The sequence below is a fragment of the Gorilla gorilla genome, chromosome 16 (genome assembly GCF_029281585.2).
Source record: "Gorilla gorilla gorilla isolate KB3781 chromosome 16, NHGRI_mGorGor1-v2.1_pri, whole genome shotgun sequence".
Classification (NCBI taxonomy): Eukaryota; Metazoa; Chordata; class Mammalia; order Primates; family Hominidae; genus Gorilla; species Gorilla gorilla.
Window position 1 is genome coordinate 79,002,666 of NC_073240.2, and position 27,755 is coordinate 79,030,420.

The 27,755-nt window shown below is 51.4% G+C and overlaps 1 protein-coding gene across 2 annotated transcripts; it reads right to left on the reverse strand.

Annotated features, from left to right (window-relative positions):
• Positions 1–20: 20 nt before the first annotated feature.
• On the reverse strand, positions 21–27,755 carry CIB2 (calcium and integrin binding family member 2). Of its 2 annotated transcripts, XM_004056597.5 has the most exons (6): positions 27,387–27,755; positions 19,947–19,981; positions 6,544–6,655; positions 4,627–4,774; positions 1,123–1,318; positions 21–706 (listed from the first exon to the last, which is right to left on the reverse strand). In XM_004056597.5, the coding sequence occupies exons 1-6, from the start codon at positions 27,435–27,437 to the stop codon at positions 685–687; spliced, it is 564 nt and encodes a 187-aa protein (XP_004056645.1). In that variant the 5' UTR covers positions 27,438–27,755; the 3' UTR covers positions 21–684. The 2 variants fall into 2 exon arrangements, with proteins under 2 accessions (XP_004056645.1, XP_018866416.1); XM_019010871.4 differs by lacking the exon at positions 19,947–19,981 and having other exon boundaries at positions 27,387–27,754.

Here is a 27,755-nt window from a genome sequence, read left to right on the forward strand (position 1 = left end):
ACATTAGCATACATGGAGAGCAAAGGGATGCAAAAGTGTTTTACTACCAGGAGTTCACAAATCTGTGGACAGCACACCAGTGAGGATTCCACGGTGTTGGGGAGGCAGGCAGGGTGGTACTCATGACCCAGAGGCAGAGACAGGAGCAAGAGCCCTTGGGCCCACTGCACCCACAGCTTCACATTGTGAAGGAGGCCGGGAGAAGGGGAACAGGCAGGGGTGGGGAGCAGCCCAACCTTGGGTTTTGGAAAAAGATTGCATAGCTCGTTCAAACCCTGACCTCTTTTTTTTTTTTTCCGCTCTTTCCTGGGTGACCAGGGTGTCTGCCAGCACTTGGACACGTCAGACCCCACCACCTCCTGTTGGGTTATCTGCCTTTCCCTCTGGGGGTGTGGGGAGCATTTCTGGAGTAGGAAAGGACTGGGGCATGGGGCGGGGTGCGGAGGGCCTGGAGAGAGGCCATGGGTCCCGGGGCTGGACCACAGCGGGGCTGTGGGAAGGGTCCTAACCTTCACAGGCCCCCTTCCTGGTTAAGGTTTTTTTTTGCTGAAAGGGCCACAGGATATATTTGTGGTGTAAACCCCAGAGGCTGCCACTGCTTTCCTGGGGAGCTTGGAGGCCACACCCATGTGACTGCAGGGCAGGACGGTGGACTTCTAGGCCCCTGCAGCCTCGGCAGTGTCCTCAGATCCGGATGTGGAAAGTGCTGGAAAGAGAGAAAGGGCAAGAGAGGGTGAGAGGCCCTGGGTCGGGCAGGTAAAGGCTCCTCAGGGAAAAGCACAGCAGGCCCCAGCCCCATGCTGGACAGTGCCTCATTAGGGAACCCTGCATAGTGGATGCAAGTAATCAACACTGCGGGAAGACGGAGGAACAGCGGTGCCCAGGGAGTTCTGCCCCCACTTATCACTGAAGGGGCCCCCAGGTCTTCAACCTTCCCCCTGCAGGGGACAAAGGCCAGTCACACGTCTAGGGCAAGGGTGGCTTGAACGTGACCTCCTGCTTCCTGGCCGCACACCACTGCTCACAAATAGCGAGTGAGAGGGGCCTCAGCCCCAACATCCCGGCCTGCCCTGCCCTGCCCTGCCCAGCCCTGCCCAAGCCCGGCCCCTGTAGTGGCAGCACCTGAGGAAGTCAGGGGCCTTGGCAATCATGTCCTCGAAGTCAGCAAAGCCCAGCTTGCCGTCACCGTCCAAGTCAGCCTCCTCAATGACCTTGTCACACACAAGCACCACCTCCTCCTCATCCAGCTCTGACTTAGTGAGCCGGGCCAGCGTCAGCTCCAGGTCCTCCTTACAGATGAAGTTGTCAGTGTTGAAGTCTGCAGGGCAGGGGTTGGACACGTTCAAGTCCGGGCTGCGTGCACCCAGGGACCCCTACACTATAGCTCTTCCTCCTAGCTGGCCCCACTACCTCCACCAGCTTCTGATGTCCCCAGAGCATCTCCATGCACACTCTTGGGATACTGGATCCCTGCCCCCAAGAGGGCTTACCCACCAGGCATCGCTTAAACACCCACATCCACCACCCACAACAACCCCACAATGACTAAGCCACATCCTGAAGCAGGTCAAAAGTCCAAATCTGAGGTTTCCTGAGAACTTCAGGCTTAGGCCAGATAGCCCTTCCTGGCCTTAGCCCACAGTGGACCCTGTGTTCCCTTTAGACTTCTAGAGCTAAGGAAACTAAGGCCCAAAAAGGCCATGCGATTGAATCAAGGCGGGAGAGCCACTCGGAGATGGAGCGGGGATTCTGACTGGGGCCTATGGGACTCTGAGACCCATGTTTTCTAAACTGCACCCCGTTGCCTCAGTGGCGTGTGACCAGAAGACACGGTGGGTCAGGAGACTCAAAATCAAAAGACTCTTAGAAAGGGGCCTGTGCCTGGCCTTTGTGCACACAGAGCAGGGAACATGGTTTGATTCTACCCAGCAAAAGGCACTACCACTGCCCCAAAGCACAGCAAAGTGGCTCAGAGGACCGAGCCAGGCGTGGCCACATCAAAGTGAACTCTCTCTTCTTACATTTTGAGCCCAACTACCAGATCTGCGCATGTGCTGTTTCTTCTGCCTGGGGTCCCTTCCCAGCAAACTCCTGGTCATCCTTCAAATTTTGGCTCACACATCACCTCCCAGTGGCGGGGCTTTCTAGCGATAAGGGTCCTCTTCCCCGCAAATGAGCTTCTGTTGCCCATTGGCAAACTCTGACATTAATGGCAGTGACAAAGACCCATCATGTGAGCATCATATGCTCTTTCTCATTTAATTTTCAAAACGAGACTATGAGGCAGGCACAATTGAATCTCCACTATACACATGAAGAAACAGAGAGGTGGCCAGGCGCGGTGGTTCACGCCTGTAATCCCAGCACTTTGCGAGTCCGAGGTGGGTGGATCACGAGGCCAGGAGATTGAGACCATCCTGGCTAACACAGTGAAACCCCGTCTCTACTAAAAATACAAAAAAAAAAAAAAAATTAGCCGGGCGTGGTGGTGGACGCCTGTAGTCCCAGCTACTCAGGAGGCTGAAGCAGGAGAATGGCGTGAACCCAGGAGGCAGAGCTTGCAGTGAGCTGAGATCGCACCACTGCACTCCAGCCTCGGCGACAGAGCGAGACTCTATTTCAAAAATGAAAAAAGAAACAGGGAGGTGAAAAGGAGAGGTACCTGCCTGAGGTCACATCCCGGTCATTGTTGGACCCTAGAGCCCAAGCTCTTGGGGTGACTCTGCCCTGTCTATCTCTGCAGAGGCCTGGGCACAACTCTAGGGTATGCGTCAGGGGGTATTCATCTCTGCCCATGGCATGGGACATAGCAAATCTCTGGAAAGATTTGCTGGCTGGCTGGCTGAATTCCTGTGGCCATTTAACCTGAGTAAACTGAGGCTCAGAAGTGAGATGATCCTTGTTGCAAATGAGGCCCCAGGCCTCCCCAGCACCAGACTAGGAGGGCCCTGGCTGCCTCTCCCCACTCCACCCCCCAGCCTAGAGCAGCAAGGAAGCCACAGTTCTTCCATGGTGTTCCTGTGCCCACCCGGTCCATGCGATCTGCACGCCCCTGTCTTGGGCAGACAGCAGCCCGTCCCAGGAGCAATGCTATGGGGTCCAAGACCGGGCGGATGTTGGGTGGAATCTGAGAAGCTTTTTACATGAGCCATGTGGGCATAGTTTGTGGAGGGCAGACTGGCAGGTTATTTTCTTTCCAATATGCAAGCAAAACGTGGGTGCACAGACAGAAACCAAAGTCCTCTGAAATAAACATGATAACTAGAAAGTGAAACGTCAGTCTGGGCGTGGTGGCTCACACCTGTAATCACAGCACTTTGGGAGGCCGAGGCAGGCAGATCACCTGAGGTCGGGAGTTCGAGACCAGCCTGACCAACATGGTGAAACCCCATCTCTACTAAAATTACAAAAATTAGCCAGGCGTAGTGGCGGGCACCTGTAATCTCAGCTACTCGAGAGGCTGAGGCAGGAGAATCGTTTAAACTTGGGAGGCTGAGGCAAGAGAATCGCTTGAACCCGGGAGGCAGAGGTTGCAGTGAGCCGAGATCACACGATTGCACTCCAGCCTGGGCGACAGAGTGGCACTCTGTCTCAAAAAAAAAAAAAAAAAACAAAAAAAGAAAAGAAAAAAGAAAGCGAAATGTCAGCCCCTGATAGGCCCTGCTGCCTTGGGATCCAGTGTCTGATCAAAGGTGTTGAGGACAGGAGCTTTGACCTTGACTCTTCAGGTCCAAGTTGGGTCCCAGCCCCTTCCTAGGCCTTAGGCATCTCAACTGAGGTCTATCTGAGGATTTGACACCAGTCCCCATGGGTCTGTCAGGCCAGCACAGGGGGTGAGCTCGTGGGTATGAAGTTTTCTCCCTGTGGCTGTGGGAGAAGCATTGAGTCCTTGGCTCATGAGTGCCCGCCGCCCTCTGGTGGCTGGTGAGACAGCAGGCCTGAGGGCAGAGCTGGGCGGGGTGAATCCAGGTGGCCCTACCTCAGGCAGTATTGGGGGGGCTCCAGAGGCCCCCCTGCAGGCCTGGCCTTACCACCATGGCCTAGGCAGCCTCTCTGGCTCCTCCATTTTACACCTCAAAGCTGCTGAGATCCTTCTAGAAAACAGAGCTGCCCTTCCTCACTGGAAACCTTGCAGTGGCCCTGGTGTCTGGATCACTAGGTCCAAACTCTGTGGCTGGCTCCCACAGCCTGGCCCCAGATTCTCTCCAGACTCATACCGCCCCCTGTCCCACCACCTTCCAAGTTCCTCCCATCTCCTTATCAAGCTCTGCGCTTCCCTGTGTCTGCATGGGCTGCGCCCTCTGTAAGGTCTGCCAGCTCCCTCTTCTCCAGTCCAAGCCTCTGCTAGTCCCTGCTTAAAGGTCATGCCTGGGACCCCTCTCACACTAACCACCCAACCTGGGGTGGGCGAGTCCCTCCCTCCTTCGTTCTCAGGACCCTCACAGATGTCTCTCTGGGACTGATCGTCTCCCTTGGCCACCCCACTGGACAGGCACTCTTCAGAGGACAGATCAGCTTCACTGTTCTTGGTGTCCCTAGGGGAGGAGCCAGCAGTAACCAGACAGCCTGAGGGCCCCACATGTTCCCCCCTGCACATTCACGGCCCCCTCCTCTAGCCCTGGTTACCATAGATCTTGAAGGCATAGTTTGCCTTGAGCTCTCGGGGAGCCGACTCGCAGAGCACGGAAAACATGTCCACAAAGTCGTTGAAAGTGAGGTTCCCCTCACCATCCTCGGAAAATGCCGCCACGATCCTTTCTTTGAAGGGATTCTCCTGAAGAAAACACACACAGCAATCACTGTGGGTGCAGGATAAGCAGGAGGGCCCCGGAGCCAGACTGTGGACAGCCTGTGTGACCCTGGAGGAGTGACCGAATCCCTCTGAGCCTCGGTTTCCCCATCTGTAGAAAGGGAATAATAATAACACCTTCTTAACTGGGTTGTGATGGGATTAAATGAGCTAAAGTATGTAAGGTGTTGGTACCAGGCCCGGCACGTGGAAGAGCTCAGGAAGCATTCTATTGGGTCATGTCACATCATTAAGATGGGCACAGCCAGGGCAGTGGTGCACGCCTGTAGTCCCGCTATTTGGGAGACTGAGGTGGAGGAATCACTTGAGCCCAGGAGTTTGAGGCTTCAGTGAGCCATGATCGTCCCACTGCACTCCAGCCTGGGCAACAGAGCAAGACCATGTCTCCAAAAAAAAAAAAAAATGCTGAGCACAGCCAGTGTGTTCTCACTGGAGGCAATGCCTCATCTGAAGCAGAAGCACAGATTCGTCCTGTTACCCAGAAGAGCACACAGAGGCTCTGCCCGGATGTGTAGGGCTCTGTCCCCGGCAGAAAAAGATGACAGCCCAGGGCACTGGTGGCCCTCAGCTCAGGCCGTGTCAGGCCAGGATCGTGTGAGGTGGATGTGGGGTCAGATAACTGGACCAGTCAAGCAGCAAGAGCCATACAGCCAGCTCAGGCCCGGGCCTGCCGTCACTCTGCTCCTGTGAATTCTCCCCTAGACCACCTTGGATGCTGCCTCTCCCAGGGAGCTGTACACGGATGCCTTCCTAGATCCCCAAATCACTCATCCTACAGCCCTTCCATCCCAACTGAGCTAGCGCTTGGCTAGCGCCATTCCGTGCCCAGCCCAGGCCAGTGCAGGAGGCTCAGAGACAGATCACTTGGGTCCTACCCATGAGTGTCTCACCCGCTCCAGCAACCCTCTGAGCCTGCTCTTGAGCCCCTTGCTGGGCCAGACGGGGTGCTGGTCCAGGACTGAGCCTGGGGCCCATTGTCTCTCAGGACTGAGGTCACAACCAGAGTGCAGGCCCCAAGTGGATGCCATATAGCACTCTGACTCCACCTTCAAGCCACACATCCCAGGCCTGGCAAGGGGCTACTGACGAAGTCCCACTGCAATGGGGAGTTGTGCCCCAAATGCCTTCTTAATGCTGAATGCACTTTACATATTATGGATAAGGAACTCATGAAACGAAACATTCAAATATATACGGTCTGAGGATCAGCAGCATCAGTCTCACCTGGGAGCTTGCTCGAAAAGCAGAATCCTGACTCTACTCCACATGTACTGAGCCTGAATTGGCATTTGGACAAGATCCCCGGGGAGTTTAAAATTAAATTTTAACAGGTACATTAAAGTCTGAGAAATGATGCTATGGATGACCACCATACTGACCTCAGTGAGAAGCCACAGCCAGACAAGGGAGAGACAGAAAAGTTATCTAACAAAGCAGACACAGGTCTGCCAACTACAGCAGGCTTGGGGCCACTTAACAAAGGGACAAGCAAATGAGCGCAAGCCCATGGCCTGCAGTGGGGTGGCCACTGATCTACAGCACCCTTACAGAGCCCACATAGCTTATTTATTCAGAGTACAGATGAGGAAACTGAGGCACAGAGAGGTTCTGTGATCTGCTCAGAGCCACGCAGACACAAAGGGTGGAGCTGGGTTCAGCCCAGACCTGGGGGCCTCTGCTGCTGGTCCAGAGGCACAGATCCCCTGCTCGCCAGCAAGAGGTCCTGCACATACCCGGAGCTCTGGCATCTGGATGATGAGGCTCATGGGCACGTGGACGATGGGGCTCTTCCTGTAGTCCATTGGGACGAGGTTGGGGGCCAGCTCGTAGAATCGCGAATGCAGCCTTGGAGGAAAGCAGAGAAAAAGCGCTGGAGGGGGTGCCATCCCTAAGCCCCAGCAGCCCGGTGCTGTCCTGCCTAGGCCTCTGCCTCTGCAGAACATCCTCAGCCAGGACCAGGTGAGGGGCCAATGGGAGGCTCTCTGCTCTGCCCACAGGGTGTGAAGTTGGGAGGGAGATGAGTTCTGCCCGGACCTCTGTGCTGATAACCAGGTTGTGTCCAGGCCTCCCTATTTCCACCACACCCACCCCATCAGCACCACCACCATCATTCCTTGGGCCTGCGTCCAAATCTTTCAATTTTTTCTCCTTTGGGCTCTCACAAGGGTTTTCTATGCTCAGGATACTGTGCTAAGCACTTAACACATCACCTAATTTAATCCTCCTCCACATCACTGTGCAGACAGATGCATCCTGACCCCAGTTTACTGCTCAGCAAACAGGGCTGAAGAGGTTAAGAGTGATTTGTCTAAGGCCACATAACTAGGGAGCATCAAGGGCCATGGGTTGAGCCCAAGATGGGAAATCCAAGCAGAAACTCTTAGCCACTCTTCCCCCTTACACTCCTGAGGGTCCATCAAAGCCTGGGCCCACTTCGTGGCCCCACCACCCCAACTTAAGCCCTGAGGGTTGGGTCTCTCTGGGAGAGCTCTCAGCAGTCCTCACACCCTCAGGAAGCCCCTATGAATGGGTCACCCATAACCTCTCTAACTGGGGGCCATCGGGACCCAGCCTGCTACCCTGGTGGGCCTGGCCCTCCCTCCTCACTGATGGGTCAGGTCCCTAGCTCCTGTCCCAGCCTCCAGGAAATCAAGCCCACCTCAACAAGCTGCATGGACCCTCAAAGGTGTAAGGCATCCTGGCACTGTCTCACTTGGAAGCTCCCTTCCTCCCCGCCCCCTGCCCATTATTCAGTCTTTCTTTGCCCTATGTCCACTTGTCCAGGTCCCTGTCATCCCAGAGAATAGCCCCCCATCCCAAGACAGGTACAAATTGTATTCAGATGACATTGTGAGCTGCGTGTGGTGGCCTATGCCTGTAAACCCAGTGTTTTGGGAGGCTGAGGTGGGAGGACCACTTGAGGCCCAGAGTTTGAGACCAGCCTAGGCAACACAGCAAGACCCTGTCTCTACAAAAATGAAAAAAAAAAAAATTAGCTGGATATTGTGGCTCAGTCATAGCTACTTGGGAGGCTGAGGCTGGAGGATCACTTGAGCTTGAGCCCAGGAGTTGGAGGCTGCAGTGAGCTATGATTGCCCCACTGCATTCCCGCCTGGGCAACAGAGCGAGACCCTGTCTCTAAAAACAAAAATTGTGTCCATTAAGTGCTGCCATGGGTGGGACAAGTGTAAGGAGCATTGACTGGGGGCTGAGGTAGGTAACCTGCCTAAAGTGATGTCCTAGGCTGCTGGCGAATGGATTAGGTATGACCCTGTATCTCCCAGGCTTGGGCTGGCCCTGCCACCCCCAAAGCCAGATCAGCCCAGGTCTCCTTTTTTTTTTTTTTTTTTTTTTTGAGACGGAGTCTCGCTCTGTTGCCCAGGCTGGAGTGCAGTGGCGCTATCTCGGCTCACTGCAAGCTCCGCCTCCCGGGTTCACGCCATTCTCCTGCCTCAGCCTCCCGCGTAGCTGGGACTACAGGCGCCCGCCACCACGCCCGGCTAATTTTTTGTATTTTTTAGTAGAGACGGGGTTTCACTGTGTTAGCCAGGATGGTCTCGATCTCCTGACCTCGTGATCCGCCCGCCTCGGCCTCCCAAAGTGCTGGGATTACAGGCGTGAGCCACCGCGCCCGGCCCCAGGTCTCCTTTTAAGTGGCTTGACCCTGTGACACACGCCAGGCCCACCTTTATCAAGCCATTCAGCACAGCCACCCAACCTTCCCTTGGGTTCTACCAATTCTTGTGGTCCTGCTGCCTACTGTCCTTAGCAAGGCACCTGACTACTTACCCAGCTCAAACAGATAATAACACCAGCTATCGTTTAGCAAGTGCTTACTCTGTGCCAGGCCCTGAACTAATCTTCTCTGTGGATTGCTTTACTCATTTTAATCCCCAAATCACCCTGAGAGGTAGATATTAGTCTCCCATTTTCAGGTAGGGAAAACTGAGGCTCAAGAATCAAGTGTCTTCCCCATCCTACACAGCCAATGAGCAGTGGGAACAGGACTTGAACCCAGGACCTCTGGACACCAACCACTTGGCTCCTCCCTGCAAGTCAAGCCCTGGTAAGCACATCATCCGCTGGTTCAGAGCCTGTCCAGAGCAAATGAACAGTAAAATGCCACATGCCCACTTTGCCAGTCGCACACCCCTATGAAAGGGTCTGAAATTACAAGGATGTGCCATGACTTGGAGACAGAGCAGGAGGGGAAAACCCCTAAACTTGTACTTTGGGTGGGAGGAGGCTCAGCAAATGCCAGGGCGGTGGGATCAAGCTGAGACTCTCCACAAGAGGGCACTCAAGGACTTTCTTTGCTCCTATTTCTTGCATAGAGGAAAACTACTTTTTTTTTTCACACTGTCCCCAAATAAGGAACAACCACTTGTTTCAAAATTCATGCATCTTCCTTCTTTCTTTCTTTCTTTCTTTCTTTCTTTCTTTCTTTCTTTCTTTCTTTCTTTCTTTCTTTCTTTCTTTCTTTCTTTCTTTCTTTCTCTTTCTTTCTTTCTTTCTTTCTTTCTTTCCTTTCCTTTCCTTTCCCTTTCTTTCTTTCTCTTTCTTTCTTTCTTTCTTTCTTTCTTTCCTTTCCTTTCCTTTCCCTTTCTTTCTTTCTTTCCTTCCTTCTTTCTTTCTTTCTTCTTTCTTTCTTTTGAGATGGAGTGTCGCTCTGTCGCCCAGGCTAGAGTACAGTGGCGTGATCTCGGCTCACTGCAAGCTCTGCCTCCCGGGTTCAGGCCATTCTCCTGCCTCTGCCTCCTGAGTAGCTGGGACTACAGGCGCCCGCCACAATGCCCGGCACATTTTTTTGTACTTTTAGTAGAGATGGGGTTTCACCGTGTTAGCCAGGATGGTCTCAATCTCCTGACCTCATGATCCGCCCACCTCGGCCTCCCAAAGTGCTGGGATTACAAGGCATCTTCTTTCATAATTCATGCATCTGGTACTTTGACATATCCATTGTGCTTCCAACTGCTACATTTCCCACTTGACCTTGACCCCACCTCATGTGCGGCGGTGTGATGTTGGAGTGTTTCTAGGGGTTGGCCTACACCTCTGAAGTTTTGTGGGATGGCTGCAGCAGGAGCATGAAGTCAGGCTGAGGTTGGAGCCCTGCCTACACCTCTCATTAGCAGTGTGGGTAAGTGGGTTAATCCACTGAAGGATAAGTTTCTCTATCAGTAAAGCAGGGGCTATTCTACTGTTCTCACCCCTGGATGTTCATAAAACCACTGGCCTTCAACTGGCAGCTTTTAGCATGCTGCCTGCCACGTCAGAGGCTCCCTGGAAGGGGTGGACTAGGGAGAGAGGCTATGGGTGCTTGGCAGGGTTGAGGAGGTATCCTCTGGGGTGGGAAGGCCAGCTTCTACCCTGGGACACAGATCTGTTCTAAAACAGTAACTAAAATCACATTGGAATTTTTCTTTAAAGAAAAATCCAAGGAGAATTTGAAAACCCAAATCACTGTGAAAGAAACTCTAAGCATTGTCAAAGAACCACATCTCTGTCATGTCTCCCCCAATAAAGGGCACTGAATTCAAGAAGAGTTATATATTTGTCCTACTGTAACATCCAGGACCAGAAACCATACTTACGCTACTTGAACTGCCCCGGAGTATGAGGCAAGAAATAGGAAAACTCTCACTTTATTTTACAAAGTTAACAAGAACCCTGATACAAGAACCTAATATGTAGCATCCAGAATGGACCAATGGCACTTGCATATATAGATGAAAAAGTCTTATAAAATAACATACTGGGGGCCAGGCACAGTGGCTCATGACTGTAATCTAAATGTGCTTTGGGAGGCCAAAGTGAGAGAATTGCATGAGGCCAGGAGCTTGAGACCAGCCTGAGCAATGTAGTGAGACCATGTCTCTACAAAAAAAAAAAAAAAAAAAAAAAATTAAAAATTAGGTGGATGTGGTGATGTGCATCAGTAGTCCTAGCTACTCGGGAGGCTAAAGTAGGAGGATCTCTAGCCTGGGCAACAGAGTGAGACCCTGCCTCTAAAAAAACAAAAGATAAGAAAGAAAAAAATAGGCCTGGCGCGGTGGCTCACGCCTGTAATCCCAGCACTTTGGGAGGCCGAGGTGGGCGGATCATGAGGTCAGGAGATCGAGACCACGGTGAAACCCCATCTCTGCTAAAAATACAAAAAATTAGCCGGGCGCAGTGGTGGGCGCCTGTAGTCCCAGCTACTCGGGAGGCTGAGGCAGGAGAATGGCGTGAACCCGGGAGGCGGAGCTTGCAGTGAGCCGAGATTGCACCACTGCACTCCAGCCTGGGCGACAGAGCGAGACTCCGTCTCAAAAAAAAAAAAAAAGAAAGAAAGAAAAAATAACATACTGGTAAATCAAATCTAAGACTTTAAAAGAATAATATGTTAGGATCAAGTAGGATTTATTCCAGAATGCAAAGATAGTTCAATATTTGGAAATCTGTGGCTACAAATCATATTAAGCAAAAAACATTTTGACCAATTTGATAGATGCATTTATGACTGTATATGTGAATACAGAAAAATATCTGAGAAGTTATATACTACATGTTTACACTGATAGTCCCTGGGAGGTGGGAGTAGAGAAATGTGAAAAGAAGGAGGCTAACTTTTACTTGTTATTTCACCTACTTCTCAATTATTTGAAATTTTAGAAGCATTTATTTATTTATTTAGTTATTTATTTATTTATTTTTTGAGACAGTCTCGCTCTTTCGCCCAGGCTGGAGTGCAGTGGCGCAATCTTGGCTCACTGCAACCTCTGCCTCCCGGGTTCAAGTGATTTTCTCATGCCTCAGCCTCCCAAGTAGCTGGAATTACAGGGGCATGCGACCACACTCGGCTGATTTTTTTATATTTTTAGTAGAGATGGGGTTTCGTCATGCTGGCCAGGCTGGTCTCGAACTCCTGACCTCAAGTGATCCACCACATCATCCTCTCAAAGTGCTGAGATTACAAGCATGCGCCACCGCACCTGGTCAAAAGTATTTTAAAGTATATGTTATTTTGTCAATAAAAAAAACTTAAAATTCTTAGTAAAACAGAAACAAAAGGAGTTTCTGCTTAGGAGCAGAAACAAAAGGGTATCTCCTTCTCTTTTTTTTTTTTTTTTTTTTTTTTTTTGAGTCTTGCAGTGTCACCCAGGCTGGAGTGCAGTGGCTCAATCTCAGCTCACTGCAGCCTCCGCCTCCTGGGTTCAAGCAATTCTCCTGCCTCAACCTCCTGAGTAGCTGGGACTACAGGCGCCCGCCACCACACATGGCTAATTTTTGTATATACTGGGGATATACCCATCAATGTGGGATGCCTATAATCACCATTATTATATAACATTTCTCCCCCCAGGAGCACTAATCAATGTACTATTCGCCATCCAGGTCCATGAGTTCTGCATATGTGAGTCAACTGAAGACAGAAAATATTTGGAAAAAAAAATTGCATCTACACTAACATGTATAGATTTTTTTCTTGTCATTATTCCTTAAACAATACAGTATAGCAACTCTTTACACAGCATTTACATTGTATTAGGTATTATAAGTAATGTAGTAATGATTTAAAGTATACAGGAGGTGCCGATTTAAAGTATATAGGAGGGGCTGGGCACGGTGGCTTACGCCTGCAATCTCAGCACTTTGGGAGGCCGAGGAGAGCCAATCACTTGAGCCTAGGAGTTTTGAGACCAGCCTGGGCAAAACAGTGTCACCCTTGTCTCTACAAAAATATATATATATATAAATTAGTCAGGCATGGTGGCATGTGCCTATAGTCCCAGCTACTTGGGAGGCAGAGGTGGGAGGACCACCTGAGCCCAGGAGTTTGAGGCTGCAGTGAGCCATGATCGCACCACCGCACTCCAGACTGGGCAACAGAGATCCTGCCTGACAAAAAAAAAAATTATACAGAAGGATGTGCAAAGTGGATAAGGTTATATGCAAATAATATGCCATTTTATATCAGGGACTTAAGCATTTGCAGTTTTTGGTATCCTTGGGAGGTCCTAGAACCTATCCCCCACAGATACTGAGAGAGGAATGTAATTAGTTAAGACAGTAAAATAGTACACTTAAATACTGGAGAGGAGGCAAGTTACCATTTACTGGAAAACCAAAAATAATTAGCTTAAAGACTATTTGAAATAGAAAGAGTTCAGAAGCCTTTCTACACAACAGTTTTTCTATTATGTATTAACATTAGCCTTTTCAAAAGTAGGATTTGGCTGAGTGCAGTGGCTCATGCCTGTAATCCCAGTGCTTTGGGAGGCCAAGGGGAAAGGATTGCTTGAGGCCAGGAGTTTGAGACCAGGCTGGGCAACACAGTGAGACTGTTTCTATAATTTTTTTTTAATTAAAAAAAAATGAATTCACAATTTAAAAGAACCAAAAAAAAACACAACTAAGTATAAAATTGGTATAAAATGTACTAATTTTGAAGTATCAAAAAAACCATGAAAGTTTAACAAAAGATATAAAAATATTTTAGGTACTTAGATAACTATTGTGCATTCCTGATCGGAAAGACTTAATGCTGTAATGATGACGATGCTCTGTTCATTTTTCTGTAAAATGAATATGACCCTAATCAAAATCTGCAAGTGATCTATTTGGGATCTAGCCAGCCCAATTCAAAAGTTTGTTTGGTTAAGTGTTTCTTCAAGCTACTGGCAAAAAAAAAAAAAAAAAAAAAAAGTTTGTTTAGAAAAATAAATGTAGGAGTGTTGCAGGGGAACCCTGAAAAAAAGAGAAACTGGGGAAACATTTGTCCCTATCAGGTATTAAAACAGTTTAAAGCTATAATAAGGACAATGTATGAAACAGACATTGGCATTTACAAGGCAGACTAGTAGAAGTGGTAGATCCCAATGTAAATGAGAATGAGCCCATGACACAGCATTTGAAATCAGTGGGGAAAAGATTAATTCCTCTGAAAGTCACAAACCAGCAATCCACCATTCATGCCTAGTTTCCATATAGCATTTTAAAATAATTAAATTACGTCGAAATAATAAATTTAGAATTTTGCTAAATATACAGATTGAAAGATCTTACGCTATAAACCTGGGTTTCTTAATCAAGATAGTCTGAATTCCCCCAAGGCAACAACTAGCTGGGGCTAAGGAGCAGTTATTTCTGCAGGTGTCCGTTCTAAAGAGTTCCCACCCGACTAGACAGCTTCATTTATTTACAGTGCATGCTGGCCCCCCTGACAGGCAGCTGAGCTTCAGACTCTTGGGTTATTCACTGAATGATCTGGGGTCAGAAGACAAAAAGCATATAACAGCAGTGGGAGGAAAAAGCAAAAGTCTTAAAAATATCCATTATCTTTGATCAGGAAATTTGTTGGAAATACCCAGACATGTGCAGTTATGTGAATGGTACCACAAGAATATTCACTGAAGTACAAATTAAAATCGTGAAAAGTTGGAAATCTAAATGTTCAACTACACAAATTAAGAAATATCCATTAAATGCAGCCATTTAAAATATTATATCAGAATATCTAATGATATTGAAAGTTGTTCGCAAGATGTTAAATGAAAAAAGCAGAAGGTACAGTATAATCCCTTTTTTTTTTTAAAAAAAGCTTGTATATATTTATATACTCACAAAAAGAAAGACTAAAAGGAAGGCTGGTCACTAAAATGTTAGTGATTATCTTGGGTAGTACGGGGACAGTAAGATCTTTTTTCTTATCTTTTTTTAACTTTAAAAATTGTGATAAATGGCTGGGCACAGTGGCTCACGCCTGTAATCCCAGCACTTTGGAAGGCCAAGGCGGGCAGATCACGAGGTCAGGAGTTTGAGACCAGCCTGACCAACATGGTGAAACCCGTCTCTACTAAAATACAAAAAATAGCCTGGCCTGGTGGCACGTGCCTATAACCCCAGCTACTCAGGAGGCTGAGGCAGGAGAATTGCTTGAACCCAGGAGGCAGAGGTTGCAGTGAGCCGAGATCGCGCCATTGCACTCCAGCCTGGGTGACAGAGCCAGACTCCGTCTCAAAAAAAAAAAAAAAAAAAAAAATTGTGATAAAATAACAGAAAATTTACCATCTTAATTATTAGTTTTTCTAAATCGTGGTAAAATGCACATGCCATAAAGTGTACCATCTTAACCATTTTGATGGGTACAGTTCAGTGGCATATTAAATATGTCCACATTATTATGCAACCATCACCACCACTGATCCACCTCCAGAACGCTCTCCATCTTCCAAAACTGAAACTCTGTACTAATCAATAAGTTCCCATTCCCCCTCCTCCCAGCCCCTGGCAACCACTGTTCTACTTTCTGTTTCTAAGAATTTGACTACTTGGCTAGGCCTGGTGGCTTATGCCTGTAATCCTAGCACTTTGGGAGGCAGAAGCGGGTGGATCATTTGAGGTCAGGAGTTCGAGATCAGCTTGGCCAACAAGGTGAACCCCATCTCTACTAAAAATACAAAAATTAGCCGAGCGTGTTGGTACACGCCTGTAATCCCAGCTACTTGGGAGGCTGAGGCAGGAGAATTGCTTGAACCTGGGAGGCAGAGGTTGCAGCGAGACACAGACTTTAAAAAAAAAAAAAAAAAAAAGAATTTGACTACTCTAGGTACCTCATGTAAGTGGAATCGTATATGTCATTTTGTGACTGCTTATTTCACTGTGCATAATGTCCTTAAGATCCATCCATGTTGTAGCATGGGTCAGACTCTCCTTCCTTTTGCAGGTTGAATAGTGTTTTATTGTCTGTCTATACCATGTTTGGTTCATCTATTCATTTGCTGATGGATTGCTTCCACCTTTTGTGAATAATGCTGCTATGATTGTGGGTGTACAAACATCTCAAGACTCTGCTTTCAATTCTTTTGGGTATATACCCAGAAGTAGAATTGCTGGATCATGTGGTGATTTTATTTGTAAGTGTTTGAGGATCCATCATACTGTTTTCTTTAGCTTTCTTATCTACTTTTACAATTTGCCTAAGGAAAAGCAATTTTAAGCATATATATACTTTTTTTTTTTTGAGATGGAGTCTCGCTTTGTAGCCCAGGCTGGAGTGAAGTGGCATGATCTCGGCTCACTGCAGCCTCCGCCTCCTGGGTCCTGGTTCAAGCAATTCTCCTGCCTCAGCCTCCTGAGTAGCTGGGACTACAGGAACACACCACCATGCCCAGCTAATTTTTGTATTTTCAGTAGAGTTGGGGTTTCACCATGTTGGCCAGGCTGGTCTTGAACTCCTGACCTCATGATCCACCCGCCTCAGCCTCCCAAAGTGCTGAGATTAAAGGAGTGAGCCACTGCGCCCGGCCAATTTTAAGCATATTACAAAACAATACCATCTGACTTTTTTTTTTTGAGACAGAGTCTTGCTCTGTTGCCCAAGCTGGAGTGCAGTGGTGCAATCTCAACTCACTGCGGTCTCAACCTCCTGGGCTCCAGCACTTCTCCCACCTCAGCCTCCCAAGGAGCTGGGACTACAGGCACACACCACCAGACCTGGCTAATTTCTGTATTTTTTTTTTTAGAGACAGGGGTCTCACCACGTTGGCCAGACTGGTCACAAACCCCTGAGTTCATGTAATCCACCGGCCTCGGCCTCTCAAAGTGCTAGGATTACAGGTGTGAGCCAACGTACCCGACCATGATCTGACTTTTTGATAAACACATACAAAAGAAAAACACTGGCATAATATATACCAAAAGATTAACAGCCTTATATCTGGGTCATAGGCTTACAGGTAATTTTTTTTGTCTTCTCTTGACTGGCTTCATTTTCTAATTTTTCTACAATCATTATGTATATGTGTAGTAAGTAATTAAAATAGGTTACACAAAGTTTTTAAAAGGTTGAGAAAATAAACAATAAAATAACAAGTAGGCAAATACCTTGGAGGGCTGGCTGGGTGGGCCTCTCTGTGTACCAAGGGGACAAGGACTACTGTCCCGCTGATTAAAGAGCACAGCCTAATTAGGGCACAAGGGAAGTCGAAGTGCTAAGCTCTTACCTATAAAAAGCAAGGTGACTGAATAGTGTGGGCTGCCCACTCGGGCTCAATGTGGGAATGGAGGAGCTGTGTCCTGGGGAGCAATCGGATCTACCTGGGTGGGGGCAGGGCAGAGGGAAGGAGAATTGGAGGCGGGCTATCTGTGACTCGGTATCACTGCCGCAAAGCTGCCACAGAGCTGGGCCCCAACCTGCAAAGAAAAACCTCCTGCTCAAGTTTCCTCCTCACCATCTGGTCAGTACTCAGAGAGCAGCTTACCAAGAAAACCATCCTGGTGAGGGTGGGGAGTAGCAGCCCTGAAAGGCCCTTGGGAGCAGGGAAGATGAGCATGGCCTGGGGCTGGATAGCCTGGCTCTGCAGCTGACCTTGCCCTCTCTGGGCTCCAGGCCTCAGTTGTGTCACCCGGACCTGAGATGTGAACAGTGGAGAGGGCTCTCCTGGAGGGGCAGTCAGTCATGCTGGCCTCTCCACAGAGAAGGCTGGAGAAAAGCGAAGGGGGGGTGAAACTGGAATTGAGCCATCATGGCCATGCCTGTTCCCTCTAGGGACAGGCAATCCCGCATCCTGTCTTGTCTTAACTACCCTTCCCTGAGGGTGGACAGGTGGGCAGCAAACTCCAGGTAGCTCTTTTCATGTTTAATAACACCATCACCCAGCCCTCCCGGACACAGGGGCCTGTGAGAAAACAGCTCCTGCAAGCAATGTCATCCCCATGCTGCAGACGGGGCCTCAGGCTTGGGTTTTGCTCTGGTGTTGAATTACAGAGCCTAGGGTCCTGATGCGTGCAGAGGGGTGCAGGCCAGGGCTGTGGGGAGCCAGGACGCCTCTTCTCAAGCCCTCTCACCTGCTGGAGCCCCTCATTTTCCAAGGGGCCAGGGATACCCCTGATATGGTTTGGCTGTGTCCCTACCCAAATCTCATCTTGAATTGTAGTTTCCATAATCCCCACGTGTCATGGGAGGGACCTGGTGGGAGGTAACTGAATCATGGGGGCAGTTACCCCGAGGCTGTTCTCATGATAGTGAGTTCTCACGAGATCTGATGGTTTTATAAGGGGCTTCTCCCACTTTGCCCAGCACTTCTCTCTCCTGCCGCCATGTGAGGAAGGATGTGTTTGCCTCCCCTTCTGCCATGATTGTAAGTTTCCTGAGGCCTCCCCAGCCATGTGGAACCGTGAATCAATTAAACCTCTTTCCTTTATAAATTACCCAGTCTCAGGCAGTTCTTTATAGCAGCATGAGAATGGACTAAAACAACCACCAAAGGCCCATGATATTGGATCGGATTCCCGGACTGGCCTTCGAGCTCCTCTCTCCTCTTCCCCACACAGGAAATCTTGCTGCTGTCAATGAGACCATGGGAGGATGGGGGTGGGAGTGGGAGCAGGAGAAGCTGGCCTGTGTCTCACCTCTGCTGCTCCCCAGCCTGGAATGTTCTCCCTCAGCCAATCCTACCTGTCTTTCACCCACACACTCTTCATATGGTCACTGGTGGCTAACAGGTGCCATGCTCCCTGTTAGTCCTGCCTGATCGCAAGTGTGGTGGGGAGCTGGGCCCCTGGGTCCAGGAACCCAAGGAGCCCCTAACAGGCTGTTAGAGCAGCTGGGGTAGCACTAGGGTGGCAGGGTGTTGGGGGTGCTTATAAAGGAGATGATTCTGGAGTTGGGTCTGGAAGGATGCATAGCAATGCTGTGGGCAGAGGAGAGGCGAAGGACACTCCAGGGAGTGGAGATAGCCAGTGCAAAGGCCGGGGCAAGGGGCTTTTGTTGCCAGAATGAAAATGGCCGTGGGCCTCAGAAGACAGGCAGCTTGGGCTTGGCATCTACAAAGGCAGAAAACCCGAAGCTCCCTGAGAGGCTCAAATGAGGCTCCATGCCAAGAACTCTGAAAGGTAAAAGGTGCCACAAGAATGCCAGGGGTGACAGCTTTGTTATTCCAATACCGAGAGCCATCCTGTCGAAATGGGAACCTCACCCCTGACATCTCTCAAGCTACAGGGCAAATCCCACTTATCAAACACTATACCCCAGTGTTGCTGCCTCTCAGCAATGCTATGAGGGTAGGTTTCACTATCCCTATTATACAGAAGAAAACTGAGGCTCAGGGAAGGTCAAATGGTTGTGGCCCCAGGCCACAGATGCCAGGTCTACTGATGCCAGGCCTGGAGGCTTTGCCCCTTGCTCAGACTCTCTAAGGTGGTGGAAGTGGGGTATCCCCTGCCCATGCAGGGGACAGGTTGGAATAGCAGCCTGGGTAGAGAGGAAAGCCGAGAGGCACTGCCTGAATGAGCAGAGTGGTTAGGACAGTGACAAGCTGCAGCACAGCTCTCTTGGGAAGCTGCAATGGGCTCTGGTCCCAGCCTGACCATCGATCTCCAGGGGAAGTGATCCTGGGACTTTGCTGGCTTTTAGTGCCACCTGATAGCCCAGGCAGAGGGGCCTAGTGAGGCCCGTGGGGCAGTTTTCTTGGTATTCAGTGATTCCCGCTCACCCACTGGTCCTGGGGTTCTGAGGCTGCCGATCCCCTTCATCTTTCCCATCCAGGTCCACCCCCACCCCCATCAACACCAAGGAGAAGGGCTGTCCTGGGAAGAAGCAGAGCCCTGATGAATAGCTCAGGGGTGGTGGCCATGCCCTCAACTTTTAGATGTCCTAGGAGTGGAAGAACATCAAAGCTAGAGCCAAAGGGCCCTTAGGGACCCCTGGTCTAACAGACAGGGACTCCCTGCTATACCAGGACCCAGGATGCAGTGAAATAGCAAGGGACCTGGAGTCAGAGGCTGGGTCTTGAGTCCCTGGCTCTGTGACTTTAGCCAAGTTGCTAAGCTCCATCTGTCAAATGGGGTTAAATGGATTCTCTTGTTACAAGGTCACAATGAGGATTAAATAAGAATGTGCCGGAAACTACCCACCTGAAAGCTCATAGTAAGTAGATGTTCATTCCCCAGCAGGAGGATCTGGGCCCTGGGAGGAGTGGGAAGCTCTAACTCCATCCTAGCCCAGTGGCCGAGTGGGGACCTGAATGTGGCTCCTGACACATGCTGATGCTCTGCCTCAGCCCCAGGAGCACAGCCAGCCCATGTGGGGTGCCCCAGCCTCACCCTTGCCCCAGTCCCAGTCCCAACAGGGTGAATGAGAAGCCACACTTACTTGAGGATGTCCTTCTTATTGAAGAAGGTGCAGTCCTGTTGAGGGAAAACACACAACACACAGTCAGTGTGCGGCTCCCAGGCTTTCTTCCTCAGAGGCCTCGATGCCACAGGGCTCACAGGGGATAGCTCCAGACTGGGGACAGAAGAGTCACTAGTATCCCTCTCCACCTTGCCCTCACCCACTGGGGACAGCTGGTTCTAGTAGGTATAGAAAATGTCTCCCAAAACCTTTGTCCATCCTGGGCTAGGCCTAAGGAGCTTAGTGCATGGTGGGGGGCTGTAGCATGCTTTAGGGTACACGTGTAGGAGGAAGATGAATGCTCACAGGTACGCGTGGCTGATTTGAGTGCCAGTGGGATACACTGGGGGATGACAGAGAGGTAGCTGGGAGACAACTCCGAATGAGGACCCACAGGGCCACCTCGTGTAGCTGCATGGGGTGCCATCCTCACTGTAGCCCTAAGCATGGTGCTAGGGGGGTTGTGCAGTCCCAGGCTCAGAGACTGAGAGTTCCAGGCACATAGACTGGGGAAGCATCAGTATATACTTGGTGTCTGAAGCCAGAAACAGATGAGGTCACCCAGAGAAGGGAGTGAAGAGGCCAAGGAGATATGGGAGGAACGTGGGTAGGGGGAACCGGGTAGCATCTGGGGTAGAGGTGAAGGTAGGGGCTGCTGGGGACCCCCAGGTAAGCATTACTCCAGGTGGGGGCAGCACTTGGCTCCTAGGGCCATCCAGATGACAAACTCATCTCAGAGGGGTCCTGTCTTTGTTTAGATGAACTGCCTCTATCCACAGCTTGGCCTGCCCAAGGTGAGTATCAACCACTGGGAGTCAGTGACAATGGCCACTATGCCAGCCCTTGGTGAAAAGTATAGAGGTGAAGAGGACCCAGCACTTTGTAAAATGCCCAACCGTAAAGGGCTTTTGTGCACCTCCCCTGCTGTTTAGCTCCTCCACCTTTGTGCACTGTTACAGCATGAAGGAAGAAGGCCTCCTAGGTCTGCAAAGCCCAGAGCCCGTAGGGCCTCCTGGGGCCATAAGCTGACCAGAGCCAGCTCTGATGAGGAGTGAATGGCTGAAACTCAGGCCTGCAAACAGCCAGGCTTGCCCTGAATGAGACCTGAAGCCGCTGGACATCAGGGCAATTGGATTGCGTGTTGAGAGGCCCAAAGAGAGGACACCTGCAGGATGCACACAGCATCTGGCGTTTCCACTGGGTGCCTTCAGGACAGCTGAAAAGGGGAGAGCTGGTGGGAATTTCCAGGTCCCATTTGGCCCGACAAGTCTGTCCTTCTAAGCCACTGCTCCCTGGGAGTTAGACTAAGGATCCATGCTGCCTTCTTGGAAACACGAGGGGTTCTCCTGGGGGTCTCAGCTTTGCTTTTGACAGTGGTTCCTCTGTAGGAGCCCAGAAAGCCTCAGGCTGGGGAAGCAGTGCCCCCTGCTCCTCACCCAACACAGACAGAAAACTCCCTACTTAGCAGGCCTCAGGCACAGACAGGCTGGAGGCACAGTGGGCTGATTTATCAGCATACTCCAGAAACATGGAGCAGAATGTGGACTTCCCTCCACCCCAGGGCCATTTCCATGGTCTAAGGTGCCCAGTAAGAAGGGCCAGGGCTCTCCCACCTAGCCTGGAGGAGGCAGTCAGCAGAACTGGAAATGGGGAGAGGTCCCAACTCCTGCTCTCTTCCCCCCGATCTGTCCTCCTTCCCCTCCCCTCTTCTCTCTCCTATCCCATGTGTTGGAAAGGAACTATCCAGGTCCTGATTCAAGGGTTCTCCTGACAAAAGATGCAAACACTTCCCCTATAACCCTGCTCCCTGTCACAATTACTTACACCTCCCTACATCAATGGTCCTCAAGCTGTGGCTCCTGGACCAGCAGCATCAGCCTCACTGGGAACTTGGTGAAAATGTAGATTCTTAGGCTCCACTCCAGATCTCTTGAATCAGAAACTCTGTGGGTGGGGTCCAGGGATCTGCACTTTAAAAAACCCTCCCAATGATGCTGATGCATGTTGAAGTGTGAGGGAGTCTGCTCTAGAGCAGAATCACTTGGGGGGCTGTTTAGGATACCTGTGTCCCCCATCCCTCAGCAGACCCCAGACAAATTGTAGAGAAATCCCCAAGGATGGATCCAGGCATCGGTGGTTTTCAAAGCCACTCAGGTGGTCCCAACGTGCAACCCAGGCTGAAAACCACATCACAACCAGTACATGATGTACCATGCACCTGGCACCTGGGGCTCTAAATATCCAATTTTTCTTAATCCTTATCATTAGACAATGGGGGTGGGCATTATCTCTCTATCTTAAAGATGGGCAACTTGAGACTCAGCAAAGTTGAGTAGCTTGCCCTAAGTTGCACACACAGCCCAGGAGGGCTGGGAATGGAACTTAGGCCTCTGTGCTTCCCTTTCCCCTGCCCCCCCCCCCTTTTTTTTTTTGAGATGGAGTCTTGCTCTGTCACCCAGGCTGGAGTGCAGTGGCATGATCTCAGCTCACTGCAACCTCTGCCTCCCGGGTTCAAGTGATTCTCCTGTCTCAGCCTTCCAAGTAGCTGGGATTACAGGAATGCGCCACCACGCCTGGCTAATTTTTGTATTCTTAGTAGAGATGGGGTTTCACCATATTGGTCAGGCTGGTCTCGAACTCCTGACCTCAGGTGATCCACCCAACTAGGCTTCCCAAAGTGCCGGGATTATAGGCATAAGCCACCATGCATGGCCTTCTTTTTTTCTTTTTAATGGGAGTAGAGCTTGTGGCCCTCACTGGCAAGGAAGCAGAGGCAAGAAAAGATCCTCTGTGCTTCTTGGCCACCGCCTATGACTACAAACAGAGCCATGACCACTGTACACCAACCACTCCATGTCCTGCGTCTGCTGTGTATTCCTATACTTACACACAGCAGGTGCTTAATACAGGCTTGTGGGATGAGTGACCAGACTTTTCCATCTATGCCTTCCACAGCAGTTACGTTATTTCAGTGGCTGCAGAGTCCCTGCCTAGTCTTAATCTTTCTTCTCTTTCTGAACATTTAGTAACACCTATTTCTTGGTTTTAACATCACTGACAAAGCTGCCATGAACCTGCTCATCAACTGATGTTTCACTTTTTCTTCTGTTCACTTGTTTCCCTGGGACTCACCCCAAGGAGGCAGTGCACAGGTAGTGAATATGGCAGGTGTTCTTAAAAGCTTCTCAGGGCTCAGGGTGGCCTAGAAGTGTGGCAGGGGAAAGGTTTGGTAGTCAGGGTCAAATTCTAGTCTAGCTTCAGACCCTTAGGCAAGTCATTCTCCTTTCTGAGCCTCAGTTTCTGCATCTGTAAAGTGGAAATAGGGCCTCTCTGAAGGGGACAGTGTGAAGAGCAAATGAGATAAGGTACAGGAAGTCTACAGGCCCCAGCTGATAGGAAACAGTGCAACAGCTCCATCCACCACCCAAGGTCCCAAAGGCATCTCCCCAGAGTCGGTAGCTCTGCTGTCTTTCCCTTCTCTGGAGTCACCAAACACCCTGGCCACCACTATACCCTCAGCTGCCCTGGGAGCTACAGCCCCATGTCTGAAGGAACCCTTTCTTATACTTTTGGAGAGCAAGTGCCCCATCACTGCTTGGTTCCTGACAGTACATAGGGACACAGGGACAGGTCTTCCAGCAAAGGTCAGGTCCGGGTCATGAGGAGTGGAAGGGAGGGAAGGAGAGAGGGGGCCTAACCCAGGAGTGATGGGCCCTCAGAACATTGGCAGCAGAAAACAGGACAGGCTGGGCTTTTACAGTAGAAGCCCAGACGTTTTCCCAGTTAAGGCTTGAGTTCTGCCTCCGAGCCTATATTCACCCTATTCCCCAACTGGAGTGCCCTCTCCTCTTTCTCCAGGTTGTCCAAACCCTTTCCTTTCTCCAAAGCTCAACTCAAGGGTGACTTGTTCCAGGTAACCTGCCTGCCTCCCAATCTCCTACATGCCTGGTCTGCCTGTGCCAGCTGTCAGGAGCCGAGCCATGGGCCCTCCCAGCTCTAATGGAAATGGCTCTCCATCCAGCTCTGCCAGCTCAGGCCTCAGCACTGCCCAGGGGACCATCACACGGCTCAAGGTCAGTCTCCAGTGATCTTAGTTGATCCCCACAAGAACCCTGTGACATGAGCACAGCTGGGTTAGTAGTTCCCATTTTAGAGGTGGAGACACTTAGGCCCAGAAGGGAACAACTACCCACAGCATTAACTACCCAGCTGACTTGAATCTAGGGCTTCAGAATCCTTGTCTAGAATTCTTTGCTCTCCTGGAGCCATGCCTTAACAAATATTTGTTCATTCATTTGACAACATCCTCCAAACATCTCTTTTGTGCCTGGACAGAGGCCATACAAGAAGGAAGATGGAGTGTAAACAGTGAGGTGCCCAGTATAAACCATTCTGTGGCCACACAAGGGACTGGGGATGTATATGTGTCAGGCTCCCTGAGTACTTCCAGCTGAATGGATTGGTGGGGAGAGAGTCAGGGAGCCCGTCCCAAAGAGGTGAGGCCTGGCCTGGACAGAAAGATGGGCCAGACTAGGTTAGCAAAGGAGCAGGGAGAGCAGCAGGAGAACAAGGGCCAGAGGTGAGGGAGGGCTTGGCTAGAAGCCCTTCAGTGTGCCTAAAACTTGGGGTGCAAAGGGAAAGGGAGTAAGAAATGAGGCTGGAGGCCGGGTGCGGTGGCTCACGCCTGTAATCCCAACACTCTGGGAGGCCAAGGCAGGTGGATCACCTGAGGTCAGGAGTTTGAGACCAGCCTGGCCAACATGGCAAAGCCCTGTCTCTACTAAAAATACAAAAATTAGATGGGCATGGTGGTGGGTGCCTGTAATCCTAGCTACTTGGGAGGCTGAGGCAGGGAAAATTGCTTGAACCTGGGAGGCAGAGCCGGGATGCGGAGGTTGCAGTGAGCCGAGATCACACCACTGCACTCCAGCCTGGGTGACAGAGCGAGCGAGACTCCGTCTCAAAAAAAAAAAGGAAGAGAAAGAAAGAGATGAAGGAAGAGTGAGAGAACTAAGAGGGCGGGTGGCTGGAGGGGGATGGGCAGGAGGGGCACAGGAGGGAGCAGTCAGACCTCCAGTTTGCAGGAGACTGAGCAGGCCTAGCCCAGGGCCCTGGCTGTGGGGATGGAGGAGGGGACCTCCAGGTGACCCACAAAAGAGGCTGAGTCACAGGCCTTGTTCTTAACTGAAAACATGGGCTGAGGGAGAGCAGAGAGTTGAAATGGCTGGAGGAGCAGCAGTGGGTGTTGGGGAGGCTGTGACCCCTGTTTTGGAGTTTGAGGGGTCTGGGGGATGGCCGTACAATGCAGAGGAGTGGTCTGGACAGAAGCTTAAACGTTGGGAATCACCGGCACAGGGAACCAAGAGGGTGCACCCTGCCCAGGAAAGGTTAGACTACCAGGCTGGGAGGTCCCAAGAAACCCTAGGTGTCACTTAGGGGAGAGGGTGCTGTAACTCAGGCTCACCCCCACTCAGCCCTGGCTGGCACATGGCTGGCTGGAGAGCCAGAGGGAAGGAGATGTGGGACTCTCAGGTTTCACAGCTCTCATTTCTCCCACCCCGCCTGGCAGGGTCTAGCTAGGCTCTGGCAAAGGATCAGAACCTAACACTGGGACTGGCTCCGATGAGTAACCCAATGCCAAGCTGGTTGGAGTGGGAACCCGGGCTCCCCACCCCCATGAAGCTACTCCTCACTTCTGAGCATGGCTTGCCTGCTTGCCCCTGCCCACTCCCAAGCCTTTATCCACGCTGTCCCCTCCACCTGGAATGCCTCCTCTGGGTGCCACTGGGCAAAACCCCACCTATCTTCCCAAGGCCTGCTCAAGTGCTGTATCATTTCTGGACTTTGTCCCCCTTCCCTGCTGGCCTCCCGCTGCCCACTAGTGCCCTTCCCTAGAACACACTCCACCACCTGCCTCTATCACAAGGGCCACACACTGGAGGTGACAGTCTGTCTCTGAGTGTCTGAGACTGAGTGCCTTGGGGACAAAAAGCACACATGGCCCAGCCCAGCCCACTCCCAACTAAAGAAGTGAGCCTAGGAGTCAAGATTCGAAATCCTGTGTGAGCCCTGAATGGCTCCTCAGCCTCTGTTTACACGTCTGTAAAATGGGCTAATAATCCACCTCACTGTGATGATCAAGTGAGTTGATGCATAGAGGGCATCAATTACTGTGCCTGGTACACAGCAGGTGCTCCACAAATGTGTCTCCCCTCTTCCTTCCCACGGCCTCACCTGGGGAGCTGAGAAATCCATTACTGACAACTAGGGCTTCTAGGAGGAGAAGGGGCCTTTGTTTTACCTTCACCCACATCAGAGGACCCACACTTCACACCTGCTTTCCTTCACAGCCAAAGTAAGCACTGATGAAGGCAACAAGTACCTATGGAGACCCTGTTGGTGTTCCTCCTGCCCAGTTACACAGGCCACAACACAATCCTGCCCCCTCCGCCTGGGGAGTCAGGGGAGAAGCATCAGATGTGGGACTTGAAGGGTGAAAAAGATCCTTTGGAGGGGGGAAAGGCATCCAGGCCCAGGAAATGGCATGGGCAGAGGGAGAGAGGGAGGGAGGAATGAGCCTGGTGAGCTGGAGCAACTGCAAATGGTTTTAAGGCGGCTGCCATGCAGAGTGCAGGGAAGGGACCTGGGGAGACTGAGGCTGCAGAGATAAGCTGAGCAATTGGCCAGGGCTCTGGGTAAGCCAAGGGGTTGGGCTTCATCCTGCAACCACAGCGAAGTTTTTACCTGGGTGGGACGGTATTGGGATTCCAGATCTGGAAAGCTGGCTCTGGAGGCAGGAAAACCTAGAAAGGTCTAAGGAGGTGGCTACTGAGGGCCTAAGGGAGCTGGGAGAGGTGGCCCTGGAAGGCTGCTACCGGGCTTGCGTTCTTGCTCCAGTTATCTCCATGCTGGGGTCAGAAGGAGCGAACCCCAGCAGATAAACAAGACAGTCCCAAGGGAAGACTGCATGTGGGGACTGATGCACCCCACTCCTAGACCAGACAGGACGCCAGCTCTCATTTCTGCTTTACAGAGACTCGCTCTCCTGGGCTCCTTCCTGGGGCTGGGGGGCAGGGAGCGGGGAGGGCGGTCCTCCGTCCAGCCTAGTTTACTGACTCGCTCTCCGGGCCAGGTGGGCGCTGGAATGGGTGGCTGGAGAGGGGTTCGGGTCCTGCCTAGGGCGAGAGTAGCTGGAGAGAGGCGCGCCTGAGAGGCTCTTCCAACTGGAAAGAGCTCTTATTCCACCGGTGGGGAAACTGAGGCACGGCGAGGGGAAGTCACCGGCCCAAGGTCACGCGGCGAGCTGAAGGCAGAGGCAGGGTTTGAACCTGGGAGAGCTGGCTCTCGGGAGGCCTCGGCCAGCGACCGAGAAAAGGGAGCGGCGGGGCCTGCGTTGGGGGCCGGGCGCGCCGAGCTCACCTGGTAGTTGTCTAGCTGCTCTTCGGTGAAGATGGTCTGCTTGTTCCCCATGGTGGCCGCCGCGCCGCCGCTCGCCCGCCCGGGCTCCGCCTCCCATCAGCGGCCGCCAGACCCGGAGCCAGCGCCCCGTGCCCGCGGCCCTCGGCAGCCCCGCGGCTGGCAGCTGCCCACGGTGGCCGGACCCTTCCCGCCCCGCAGCTCGCCTGGAGGAGGCGCGCGGGGGTCTCGGAGGCGGGGACGGGAACCCGGAGCGGCAGCGACTCCGCCCCCGGCGGGAAGAGGGGCGGGCACCCGGCTCCGCGGCTGCAGCGCGCCCGGGTCCCGGCAGGAGGCGACCTGGCCCCGGGAGACGCTGCCCGGCACGAACCC

Bases quoted from the DNA above. Each gene is read 5' to 3' on its own strand.
- CIB2 (XM_004056597.5), bottom strand. From the start codon at position 27,437: ATGGGGAACAAGCAGACCATCTTCACCGAAGAGCAGCTAGACAACTAC. The intron at 6,656-19,946 runs GTAAGTGTGGCT...CTTTCCTCCAAG, and splicing joins AATAAGAAGGACATCCTCAA to GCTGCATTCGCGATTCTACG. The intron at 4,775-6,543 runs GTATGTGCAGGA...TGTTTTCTTCAG, and splicing joins TCCAGATGCCAGAGCTCCGG to GAGAATCCCTTCAAAGAAAG.